A 12782-nucleotide genomic window follows, 5' to 3' on the forward strand; every position below is an offset into this window, starting at 1 on the left:
ATTTCTTCTTCTTCTGTGTGTGTGGTTGCATTGTGTATATGTGTGTATGTGTGTGTTTGTGTGTGTGTGTGTCAAGCATGCTCTTCATGCATGACGACTTGCATGTGCTGATGATGATGCAACAGAAACGCAACATGGAACCAAGCCAAACGCGCCACTCACAACAGTACCCCCCCCTTGACTTCCAAGACGCTTTGAGGCTCTCCAAGAATTTAGTAGGGAATCATCCCAAAGGTTACCAAACTGTTTTGGTTCATTTGGTTAATTGACACCAAACTTCATTGGGACGTCATGTAAAGAGTGTACTAAGTGTACTAAGTGTACTCAGTGTACTATAAGTACCAGAGTGGAAAATTGTACCAAAAAAGTATGTGAAGATAATCACTAAAAAATCACAAAACATTTCGGAAAATCAGCAAAAACATTTTCTTTCACCAACAAGTACTCATAAGTATTTTGCGCTACATTTTATTTTTTTTAAATGTATAAAACATCTGTCACCAAAATCAGCAATTTGCTAAATAAATTAATAACCCTCTTTAAATGATAGAATATTCATAAAACAAGAATTTATAATGACATTTGACAAAAATGAGTTTGCAAATTATATGAAAAGCTCAGTGCTAAATAAGTAAATGATGAAAAATGTAGTTTTCAGAGTTTTCCAAAAATGTTAGCAACATGTCGCAAATCACATGAAAAGCAAACAAAATTAAGAATCCCAACAATGTTAAGCTCAAAATAATTTTTGATAATAATAATATAATAATATTTGTCAATTTAGCAGTGCATTTTATGAAAAAAGGGAGCCACTTCTAAAAAACTTGAATCATCAGATTAGGAAAGTTCTAAATAATTTTGACAAATGTATTTCAACAATAAATTATAAGGACAGGGTATGAAAAATATGTTTGCAATTTGCACCAAATTAGTAAATTCGGACAAATTGTAGTTTTTCAAGTCTCTAAAAAAATTTGACCAACATGTCAACAATCCCACGAAAGTTCAACCACAAAATTAAGCAGCCACAAAAATGCTACGCTTCAAATACTTTTGTCCAATATTTTTTAACAAGAATATATAAGGACATAGTACAAAAAAATACCAGGCAAAAATGTAGGCACTAAATAGTAAATTTCTCAGAAACGCCAAAAAATTGTCACCAGCGTGCTCGCTCAAGAATAATAACATGAAAAGTAAACCACAAAATTGAGAAACAATTAAGCAAAAAAAAAGCTTGCAATTTGTACAAAAAGCTCAGCGCTAAATTAGTAAATTACCAAAAAATGTAGCCATGCTAACCAAAGGTTAACCACCAAATAAAGTCGTAAATAAAATTGTAGGTACAGCGCACATGCTCAGAATGACTGTGAAGTAAATTTCAAGTAAAAAAAAAAAAAAATAATAATAATAATAAAAAATTAGTAAAAAAATGCAGCTTGGAAGGTAATTTTTTTTATATTTGTCCTGCAATATTATTATACCAAACTATTTATTTTAAGGCTATATTTTGCCAGGAAACGAGTAAAAATGGAAATTCATCTGTTTTTTTATGAATTCCACAGCCTCCTTTGGTAAGAAATCCTACAAAATTTTGGTTGAGTCGATTCTCATTTGATGTAAGACAAACTTTGTCGGAGGGCACACTAGCACAGGAAACATACTGTACATTTCCGAAATTAGCACTTTTGGAAAAATGTGCATCCTCTTCCCATTCGCCTTTCCAAGCCAAAGTCAGCCATCTTTGTTTACTTTCTTCAAAATTAGATGATTTTTTTTTTTTTTTTTTTTTTTAAATGTTTGAAATCCAAGTGTTCCATTTCGGCGAGTACAAGTAGCTTATCGACGCCAAGCTGCGGATGTTGCGTGCACAAGATACAATTTTGAAAACTAGAAATAGCGAGTATTTTTCTACAGCTACTTCCTGTCTGCAGGTTGACCCACGACGTGCTTAGCAGGCCTGACTAGAAGCTATAAAAGTATATTTTTAACAACAGTAGTCCCTCTAGAATGCTAAATCTCCTTTCTAGAAAGATTCTAGACGCTAGTAGGAAGAAGTATTTTATTATAAATTCTACTACAAACACAAAGAAGCTGTTTTATTCCCCGGAGAAGGCGGCCATGTTCTTCCTGTGCTTGTTGTCTTGTTGTTTCACCGTGTTCTTTGGCAGCGACTGACAAATATATATATATATATATATCGCCATAAAATATACAAACAGTACTTCTTTTGTCTGCTGTATAGTTTTGGCACAAAACTGTAAAAAAAAAAAAAGTTGCGTTGATTTTTTCCTATACTTTTGTTTCTTCTTAATGTGTGTGTGTGTGTGTGTGTGTGTGTAAGTTGTTATAACTCGGCTCTTGAGTGCACTTTTTTCTGCTCAGTTGTGATGATGAAAGTTATTTATTGAAAATACAAAGTCAAATAAACTAAAAAAAAAATACAAGAATACTTGTTTTTATGACTATTTCCCTTATTTGCGGGATGAAAAGGTTAAAGACACAAAATTAATACATGCAATTTAATAATAAAAAATATTAATACATTTTTTTTAACCAACATGTCCTCATAAGAACCTTGAAGTATATTTTATGACAAAATATGAGAAATGTGCATGAACGGGCTTCAGAAAATGTAACCAACATGTTGCAAGAATTGTGCAGTACAATTAATGTTACATCAACACATCAATGGTAAGTAGCTTTAGCATTAGGTTAGCATTAGCATTAGTGTTTTGCGAAACTACCAGTGTTGGGTAGTTAAAAACTTGGGTAGAGACATTAATTGTGGTTGGAAAAGGCTGTTAGCAACACCGCTACCTGTATGCACACTCTATAATGCTTCACAGACAAGCGTTTTTTCTCTGTAACTAAACATAAAATCAAGTCTAAACAAAAATACAACAATTTTTTAATTTATTTTTTAATGTATTTTTATTTTTATTTTTATTTTTATTTTTATTTTTATTTTTATTTTTATTTTTATTTTTATTTTTATTTTTATTTTTATTTTTATTTTTATTTTTATTTTTATTTTTATTTTTATTTTTTTTGTCCCATCCAGTAGATAGTATTTATTATTATTTATTAATTTTATTAATTTAATTAATTATTCATTTTTAATTTTATATTAAATAAATATTATTAGACGTTTTGAACTCAAAATGAAAAAAAAAACACATTTAATTATGAATTAAAACATTTAAAACAGTGGAACGGTGGTTAGCATCCGCCCCGGTTAGCATGTTTGTCAGTTAATATTGAAAATTTGCGTCGAAATTTTGCTGCAATTTAGTACATTTTCTATTTAATTTTCTATTTAATATTTTCTATTTGTGTCTTGTTGTGTTATTAATACACCGCATGATTCCAAATGTCTTTTTTTAGTTTTTTGTTTAATGGCAAAACATCATTAGCGTCTGCCAAAAAGCCAAAGAAAAAGCAGTTGCTGTTGATTCCTTCGATGCTAGTTGAATAAGGTCCGCTTTTGAGGGAAAGTATTAGTAGCATTAGTGCTTTTATGTAATCCTGCGTTTCCTCCCTCTCATTAAGGACCGTTAAGGACTACACTCTTTAATACTGACTCAGCAAATCAGGTGACCAAGCACATTTCAGGACATTTTGTCTCCAGCAACTCCTCAACAGGACAGGATATTCATAAGGACTAAATATAATGAGTGTGTACACGTCACTCGTGTGTGTGTGTGTGTGTGTGTGTGTGTGTTTCTCGACAACTCTCCCGTTTGTCCAGTCAAGGTCTCTGACTAACGTTACCAACGAGATATGAGATATGACAACGCTTGATAACAACGTGACGCTTTATGGAACTCAAAGTGGGAAAAAAAATCCTAAAACCAGAGCAGATGAAAAAATAACATGGTGGTAAAAATCACATTTAAGGAAGTTAGTATTATCACAATTACACAGATATTTACATTTACACTCACATTTTTACCACACGTCATTTTTAGCGTGGAACAGATTGGAAAATAAAATCCGTTTTTTTTCAGGATGCTAGCTAGCAAGGAAATTTGACTCAAATTGTTTGGGATGGTTAGCTTACTGGTTTAAACGCTTACATATTACACAATGTTGGTACTGTATGACCTTAACGGAGGGGGTGTCCAAAGGGCGGCCCGAGGGCCATTTGCGGCATACTGCTGTTTTTTTTATTGTAAAAATTTATTGTAAATATTACATTGTAAAAATATCATTTAATATCAAGAAAGCTACAATGCTAAAGATGGAAACATAGCAGTCATTTTACAAAATGTAGTCAAAATATTAAAACTTGTGATATTACGGGGTAAAAAAAAACATCATCATAGTGTTGAAATATTAAAGAAAAAAAAATACATTATTTTTTTAATTATGTTTTAACATGAGAAATAAGTAATTTTTAGAAAATTAGGTTGGCGAAAAGTCCAAAACAAAATAGGCTAGCTCCCTTTTTTTAACCCTTGCTTGTCATCCACGCCAAAAACAATATTCTTCCGTTTGAAATGATTATTATTTTGGGGGACATTTTCGGTAACACAAAAGTGAGATTATAAATCGGAAAAAACAAAAATATCCAATCAGATTCCGTCTTTACAAATCGGCATAGTCAACACCAAAATAGGCTACCTTACTTTGATTTTTTAAAAAAAGATAATATGTCATAAAAAAAATAAAACATGTCATGGCATCGCCGTTGAATGATAGCGTTTACGAAACGTCCGCGTCCAATCACACACATCCACTAGGGGGTGTACTAGCGTTTTAACGCTTTAACTAAGCGTTTAAAATTTTTATTGTAATTGTATATACAACTCCCAGCCACTAGAGGGTATACTAGCGTCTTAACAACGTTTTATTGTAATTGTATATACAACTCCCAGCCACTAGGGGGTATACTAGCGTCTTAACAACGTTTTATTGTAATTGTATATACAACTCCCAGCCACTAGGGGGTATACTAGCGTCTTAACAACGTTTTATTGTAATTGTATATACAACTCATAGCCACTAGGGGGTATACTAGCGTCTTAACAACGTTTTATTGTAATTGTATATACAACTCCCAGCCACTAGAGGGTATACTAGCGTCTTAACAACGTTTTATTGTAATTGTATATACAACTCCCAGCCACTAGGGGGTATACTAGCGTCTTAACAACGTTTTATTGTAATTGTATATACAACTCCCAGCCACTAGGGGGTATACTAGCGTCTTAACAACGTTTTATTGTAATTGTATATACAACTCCCAGCCACTAGAGGGTATACTAGCGTCTTAACAACGTTTTATTGTAATTGTATATACAACTCTCAGCCACTAGGGGGCGATCAGCATCCACACAATTTCTAGTTAGAAACACCAACAATAAGAATTCCACGAGATTAATCAAATGAAAACGCGTAACGTGATGAGAGTCCGCTGAGCAAGAGAGGAAGTCCACAGGCCACGCCCCCAAAAGATCCAACCAACATGGCTGACAGTGGAGGGCGATTCCCACCTCTCGGGTTTCTGTCGAAGTCTCGGACGTCGTCGTCAAACGTGGGCGCTCTTGGCGTGGTTGGCAGACGAGGCGGCGGCCGCAGGGGCGCCCGGCGCGTTGCCCGACTTGGAATAGTAGTAGTGGCTGTTGTCCTGGTACGGGCGGGAGGAGGCGGAGTCTGAGGAGCAGCAGGTGAGCAGGCAGCCGCCCAGGAAGGAACAGATGACGCCCGCCCAGCCGGCGTAGAGCGAGAAGCCGAAGGACATCAGGTTCTCCTCCCAGTGTACCCCGATGGGGAACCACACGGTGGACACCGCCCCACATAGCGCTAGCGGGCACAAAAACAGGAATCAGTGAAAAGCAACAAAAGTGCTTATGCTAGCGTGGGGGTTGCTATGATATGCTGTGATGCTAACTCATATACCGTAGCTCTTGTAGCTATTATTGCTGTGTGCGTTTAGGACTTTATTGTGGAAAACGGCTGGTGGAAATGTACGGGGGGGGGGTCATGGGAGGTCATGGGAGGTCATGGGAGGTCATGGGAGGTCATGGGAGGTCACAGCCCAAAAGTCTTACCAACGACGAGCGTGAGGACGCCGCCCACGACGGCTCGCTTGTTCTTGGAACTCTGAGGCTCGTTGCCGATGCGGATGCACGGCATGGACATGAGGAGCAGCCCCATGGCGGGCAGACCCAGGATCGAACCCGTGATCATTAGTGCACGTGTCGTCTGGATGTAGGCTGCAAAGACACAAAATTAGACACATTTTAAAATCATGCTGGATGCATGGATTCCATTGGAAAATACACGGGAACAAAAATTTATACATTCATAAAAATAAGAAAATGACACATAATCTATAAAAATCTGTACTTGAAAAAAATACAAGATAATATTAAAAATACAAATAAAATATAATTTTAATATTCTAAATATATTTATTAAATTATTAATATATAATGACAATTAGGAAAATACAATGGATATAATATAAAACACAAAATAATTAAATAAAATAAATAACTTTAATTTCCAAAGGATTTTATTTTTACAAAAACAACTTAAAAAAAAGGAAACACAAAAAACTAGAAATCATCAATATAAAAAGGTTCTGATTATTAAATTACAGAAACTATACATCTTGTCAAAGGGATTAAATAAAATATAAAAAAATATGTAACTTAAAATATAATTTTAAAATAAGAAACTTATAAGGAGGAAAAAAAATCTAATCTATAAAAATATAAAACTGAAATGATACAAAAGTAGACAAAAATATACAGGTAAGATGATATTAAAAAATAAGTCTACAAAATGAAATATAATTTTTAAAAAATCCAAAATTAGGTTATTATATATGGAGGCAAAATTACACATTTTGTGAAAGATGAAGTAAAATGTAAAATTAAATTTATTTATAAATGAGATAATATAAAATAAATGGGATAAAAAACAAATTATTATTTACAACATTTTAAATATGGTTATTAAAATCAGAATCTATCTCTAACAATATATAAAAAAATAAATAAATATATAAAAAATAAATATAAAAAATATGGAGACAAAATTACACATTTTGTGAAAGATGAAGTAAAATGTAAAATTAAATTTAATTTATAAATGAGATAATATAAAATAAATGGGATAAAAACAAATGATTATTCACAAAATTTAAAATGTGGTTATTAAAATCAGAATCTATCTCTAACAATATATAAAAAAAGAAATGAATATATAAAAAATAAATATATAAAAAATAAATATATAAAAAATAAAAATATGTATCAAAAAAGAAATAAAAATAAAATAAAAACGAAGCCAATCAAATGGAATAAAACTATGTCATGTGTTCTCTTTACCAGGCAGCTCCAGTATCTGCGTGAAGGTGGAGCAGTGGTAGAGTCCAGTGGAGATGATGCACTCGGCCCACGGCCCCTTGGCCCCCAGGTTGTCCATCTTCTTGCAGGTGTTCAGGCCGTACTTGCAGAGGACCACCCAGTCGTTGGTGGCGGTAGCTACAACCATGCCCAACCAGCCCAGGCAGCTGCACAGGAAGCCAAAGAGCTGCAGACAGGAGTTTGCCATGACTAAAAAAAATAATCAAATCTTGGATAATCCACTGGACAATTCCACTTATTATTCCGGTGCAGGACTATGAGCTCAGGAAGAGTTCAACTCCGGTGTTCCCTTCCAGAGAATGGAACCTCTCATGGCGCCATCGGTTTTTATAGCGGGAAAAAGTCAGCAGGGGAAAAAAATACTACAAACTTTTCAACCAATCAGAAGGCCATCCGCGTGAATCTGGCAACTTCCGTGTCTTTAAGCACTGCCCACTTTTTTTTTAAGCATCAACTCCAAAACATTTTTTTCCAAAGATCTGCCGCCACCTGGTGGTCATTAAATATATATTTTTATGACGGTAATATCATGAATGACAGCTAGTTGAATTCAATCAGCTTCTTTTAGGATTCCGCCTGATTGACAGTTATGAAATATGTCTTATTGACGGGTTTGCACAATCATGCAGACTATTTTCATCTCCTTAATAATTGCACTGTAGTAGTCAGCATCACCAGCAGAGGGCGGTGCAGGTCAGCGGGTCTTGAATCCTGCTTCGATTGACAGGCCTGCTATTAATTATTATCACTAATTATTTATTCATATCCCCGGAGGTTCTTGCTTTTAAACACATGCTTTTAAACATTATTATCAATATCAATATATATGTAAAAGCTGAATTGGAAAAATAATTGAATATATTAATACAAGGCTCCAGAATATCCTACATCAGTGATTCCCAAAGTGTGAGCCGCTGCCCTCTGGTGGGTTATGGTGGTACTGCACGCAAAGTTTATGAAGGATTCTATCGAATCATTGAAGACATTATTTTTATTTTTCAATGTTTGCAGCAAGATCAAAGTTACATTTCTCTGAGACTGACCAGCCTGAAATATTAAAGGAAGCACAAACTTTAAACTTGTTTGAAATCTGAAAATGTTTTTTTTACAAAAACACTTCAAATCACTGACAAAAATGGGACATTTCAAAATCTTGTGAAAGGGATAAAATAAAGTAGAAAAAAAGAAAAATAATTAGAAATGTCAAGTCAAATTTAGATGAGACAAACATGAGAAAAAATAAATAAAAATACTTTTCATAGCCCTCATTAAGGGAATAATAAATTTTCGTTGCAATTAACAAGTTATTTTTCTAAATTAAACACGGGAGATCAGGTGGGAAAAATCTAAACCGGAAGTGGAATCAGCTTTGAGCGCACCTGGGCGTCTGCATTAGGGCACTTCCTTTTTTAGCAGGTAAGGCTGCAGGTGACTGGTGGGATCGAAAAGGTAGTCAGAACCCCAAACCTTGCGCGAACTGGAGCTACAAAACTGAAGAGGCAGCCGGTAAGAAATTCCCCTTTAATATTAGCACGTGGTTTGACCCGCCCGTGCCACGGAAGGCACGGCTCTTTTTTTTTTTTTTTGGATGGGACGGCCGCCGGTGACGCGCGCCTCACTTTAGTTATTGTTGCTGTTGCTCATTTCTTTGCAGTGTGCTTATATTATTTGAAGCCTTTATAATAATTTTAGTTACTTGGCAAGATAGGCGCAATGCTAATGGTTTATTAAACAGATCAAATAGAATAACGGGATAATGAAGAAAGAAATTAAGTAAAGAATAAGTTAATAAATGCAGGTAAAGGGGACAAAAATATTTCCAACCGTTGTCAAAAAATGTATAATGGTCAATGTACTGCTGAACAACATGATTTATACCTTATATAAATACTTATATATGTATATTATATATATTTATAAATAGTATGTATATTGTGTATACTTATACTTTCCCCTTTTTATTTGAAGGTTTTGTGCTGTGCTGTGCTGTACTGTACTGTACTGTGCGTACCTTGCCACACTAAAGCTACGTTCACACCGACGCCGAATGTCACGCTTTGAATCGGCGACGAATTCGGCGTCATTTTTCAAAAAAATCTCACGATCTCCTCAGATATGTTTAAGCTCTGATAAGCTCTGATACGCTCTGATACGAAATTCGTTCCCGCTTTAGGCGACAAATTATTTCCCGAATCGCTACGGCAACTCACGCTTTGATGCCGATTGATCAGGATTTGTTACGCTTTAAATCACGCTTTGATACGCTTTGATACGCTTTAATACTTATTGATAATCTTTGGTGCGCTTATCACGCTTTAAATAACGCTCTGATACGATTATCAAGCTCTCTTGTGCATTGATAGGCTCTGTTAAGCTCTGTTACGCAATGGAAAATTTCGAGATCCCGACTGCATATTGTATATTGCATACATATGCAATATATATTGACTGCATATCCAGAGCATATTGTAGCGACCCTGACGTATTCATGTTGACGTTGTGCTTTTGGGTGTCTGTGAATGCACCAGGGGGTGGGGGCGTGTCTGGTGGAGGAAGTACTGTTGTGTTGCTGGCGGTGGTTGCAACGGCTTGGTTACGGCCGACAGGAGCCAGTATTATTAGTATTATTGTCTGGCAGTCGTGTAATTTCCATAGCGTCGGCAACGACACTACAATATATAAGATATAAGATAGGGAAAAAATTAAAAATCTTGTCAAAAGGATGAAATATAAAATAAAAAAATATAACAAATATATAACAAAAAACATAACATAAAGCTTACATACTGAAAATACTGAAAATGGATGGATTAAAAAAATCTGAAAAAACGTAAAATTAATTCAAGCTGGGTTTACTGAAGATTTACAAAGACCGATGTTAGGTTTATTGAACACTCCGTTGGCCGATATTTTAGAAAAAAGTGAGTTACGCTCACTGGACACAAAATAGTTTTTGATGTTTATGAAAATAATTAGCTTTACTGAAGGCAAAGTTTTCGAAATTGGCCGTTGATGTTTACAAAAATACGTACGCTGTCATTTCCATCCAAATCACCAAAGTCTGCAATGACGTTTATTTGCTTCAAACTGATGAACACGTGAACATGCACGTACATTATTTGCATCAAAGACAAAATATTCCGTGTTTACCATAACACGCGTGTTGTGTTCATTGACGACTTTTAGCTAGCGTATCATGGCTGAACACGCGTCCCGGCAGGACTAAAAGACGATATAGATGTTATTGATCAGTGAGGGCGGCGGGCCGTGTAAACACACACAATCTTAGACTTGACCTCATCGGCTTGTAGCGCACATTACTTACATATTTACACACACACACACACACACACACACACACACACACACCAGAAATATGTTGGGCGGACTTGCGCGAGTCATATCCCGCTATGATTCCCACTGCAGTTTGTCTGATACAGCAGGGATAAGACGGCAAGGGAATGGGAATATTATGCAAATGAGGCGCGGATTGTAACCGTGGTGATGACATAAAATGAAATGATGGGATTTAAAGCCCCCTGCAGGCGCAAAGAAGTCCAGGAAATGTCCCAACATGAGGCAGTTGTGGACGTTTTTTGACCATGTACTTAAAAAAAAAAAAAAAATATTTGAATGTTGCTATGGGGCAACTGTGATTGTGCCCCACAAAGTCTGTCTAGCAACAAGCGGTCGCATAAACCAGGAACAAATAATGCAGGTTATGCTGGGTTTTGAAATATGGTTGACAGGGTGTGGAGAGCATATGAATATTTTTTTGAATATGAATATAGAATACAAAAAAGCTAAGCTTTAGCTTTTACCATACGGGACGGCTAGCATGCTAAGAATATAGCGTACCTACCACACATTAGTTTTCCATAGAACACTAACCACACAGATTCGGACACGACTTGTCAATCAAGTCCAAACATGAAAGTGGCAACTTCAAAAATTAGTAGGAAAACAATAACTAGCATATGCCTATTTTTGTCATGGGGCAACTACGATTGTGCCCGACAAATTGTCCCTAGCAGCAAGTGACTACACGGTCATGTCTAATCCACGTTATGCTGTGGATCTGTTTATGTGCCTGCTGGCTAGCTTCTTTGGGCGATTGGGCAGCTATGATTGTGCCCCATGAGCATTGTATAGCACCGAGTGGTTGACATAACCAGGCAAAACAATCGAGCAGCTGTTGGTGTGTTCATGCTTTTTCTGGCAAGCTAACTTTCATACACATACGTACATATGTCATGTCTATTGTTGTCGTTAGCGAATGGGGCAGCTATGATTGTGCCCCATGAGCATTGTATAGCACAGAGTGGTTGACAAAACCAGGAAAAACAATTGAGCAGCTGTTGGTGTGTTCATGCTTTTTCTGGCAAGCTAACATTATATACATATACATATGTCATGTTTATTGTTGTCATTAGCGAATGGGGCAGATATGATTGTGCCCCATGAGCATTGTATAGCACCAGTGGTTGATATAACCAGGCCAAACAATCGAGCAGCTGTTGGTGTGTTCATGCTTTTTCTGGCAAGCTAACATTATATACATATACATATGTTATTTTTATTGTTGTCATTAGCGAATGGGGCAGATATGATTGTGCCCCATGAGCATTGTATAGCACCGTTCATGCTTTTTCTGGCAAGCTAACATTATATACAAATACATATGTCATTTTTATTGTTGTCATTAGCGAATGGGGCAGACATGATTGTGCCCCATGAGCATTGTATAGCACCGAGTGGTTGACATAGCCAGGCAAAACAATCGAGCAGCTTTTGGTGTGTTCATGCTTTTCTGGCAAGCTAACATTATATACAAATACATATGTCATTTTTATTGTTGTCATTAGCGAATGGGGCAGATATGATTGTGCCCCATGAGCATTGTATAGCACCGTTCATGCTTTTTCTGGCAAGCTAACCTTATATACAAATACATATGTCATTTTTATTGTGGTCATTAGCGAATGGGGCAGATATGATTGTGCCCCATGAGCATTGTATAGCACCGTTCATGCTTTTTCTGGCAAGCTAACCTTATATACAAATACATATGTCATTTTTATTGTTGTCATTAGCAAATGGGGCAGATATGATTGTGCCCCATGAGCATTGTATAGCACCGTTCATGCTTTTTCTGGCAAGCTAACCTTATATACAAATACATATGTCATTTTTATTGTTGTCATTAGCGAATGGGGCAGATATGATTGTGCCCCATGAGCATTGTATAGCACCGTTCATGCTTTTTCTGGCAACCTAACATTATATACATATACATATGTCATGTTTATTGTCATTAGAGAATGGGGCAGATATGATTGTGCCCCATGAGCATTGTATAGCACCGAGTGGTTGACATAGCCAGGCAAAACAATCGAGCAA

General features: G+C 35.9%; 1 protein-coding gene across 1 annotated transcript; it reads right to left on the reverse strand.

Annotated features, from left to right (window-relative positions):
- Positions 1-5529: 5529 nt before the first annotated feature.
- Positions 5530-7666, reverse strand: cldn11a (claudin 11a). The gene is made up of 3 exons (XM_058056571.2): positions 7344-7666; positions 6057-6221; positions 5530-5808 (listed from the first exon to the last, which is right to left on the reverse strand). Exons 1-3 carry the CDS (start codon positions 7567-7569, stop codon positions 5534-5536), a joined length of 666 nt encoding a protein of 221 aa, XP_057912554.2. The 5' UTR covers positions 7570-7666; the 3' UTR covers positions 5530-5533.
- Positions 7667-12782: the final 5116 nt, after the last annotated feature.

The sequence above is a fragment of the Doryrhamphus excisus genome, linkage group LG19 (genome assembly GCF_037039965.1).
Source record: "Doryrhamphus excisus strain RoL-2023G ecotype Guam linkage group LG19, RoL_Dexc_Guam_v1.1, whole genome shotgun sequence".
NCBI classification, from domain to species: Eukaryota; Metazoa; Chordata; class Actinopteri; order Syngnathiformes; family Syngnathidae; genus Doryrhamphus; species Doryrhamphus excisus.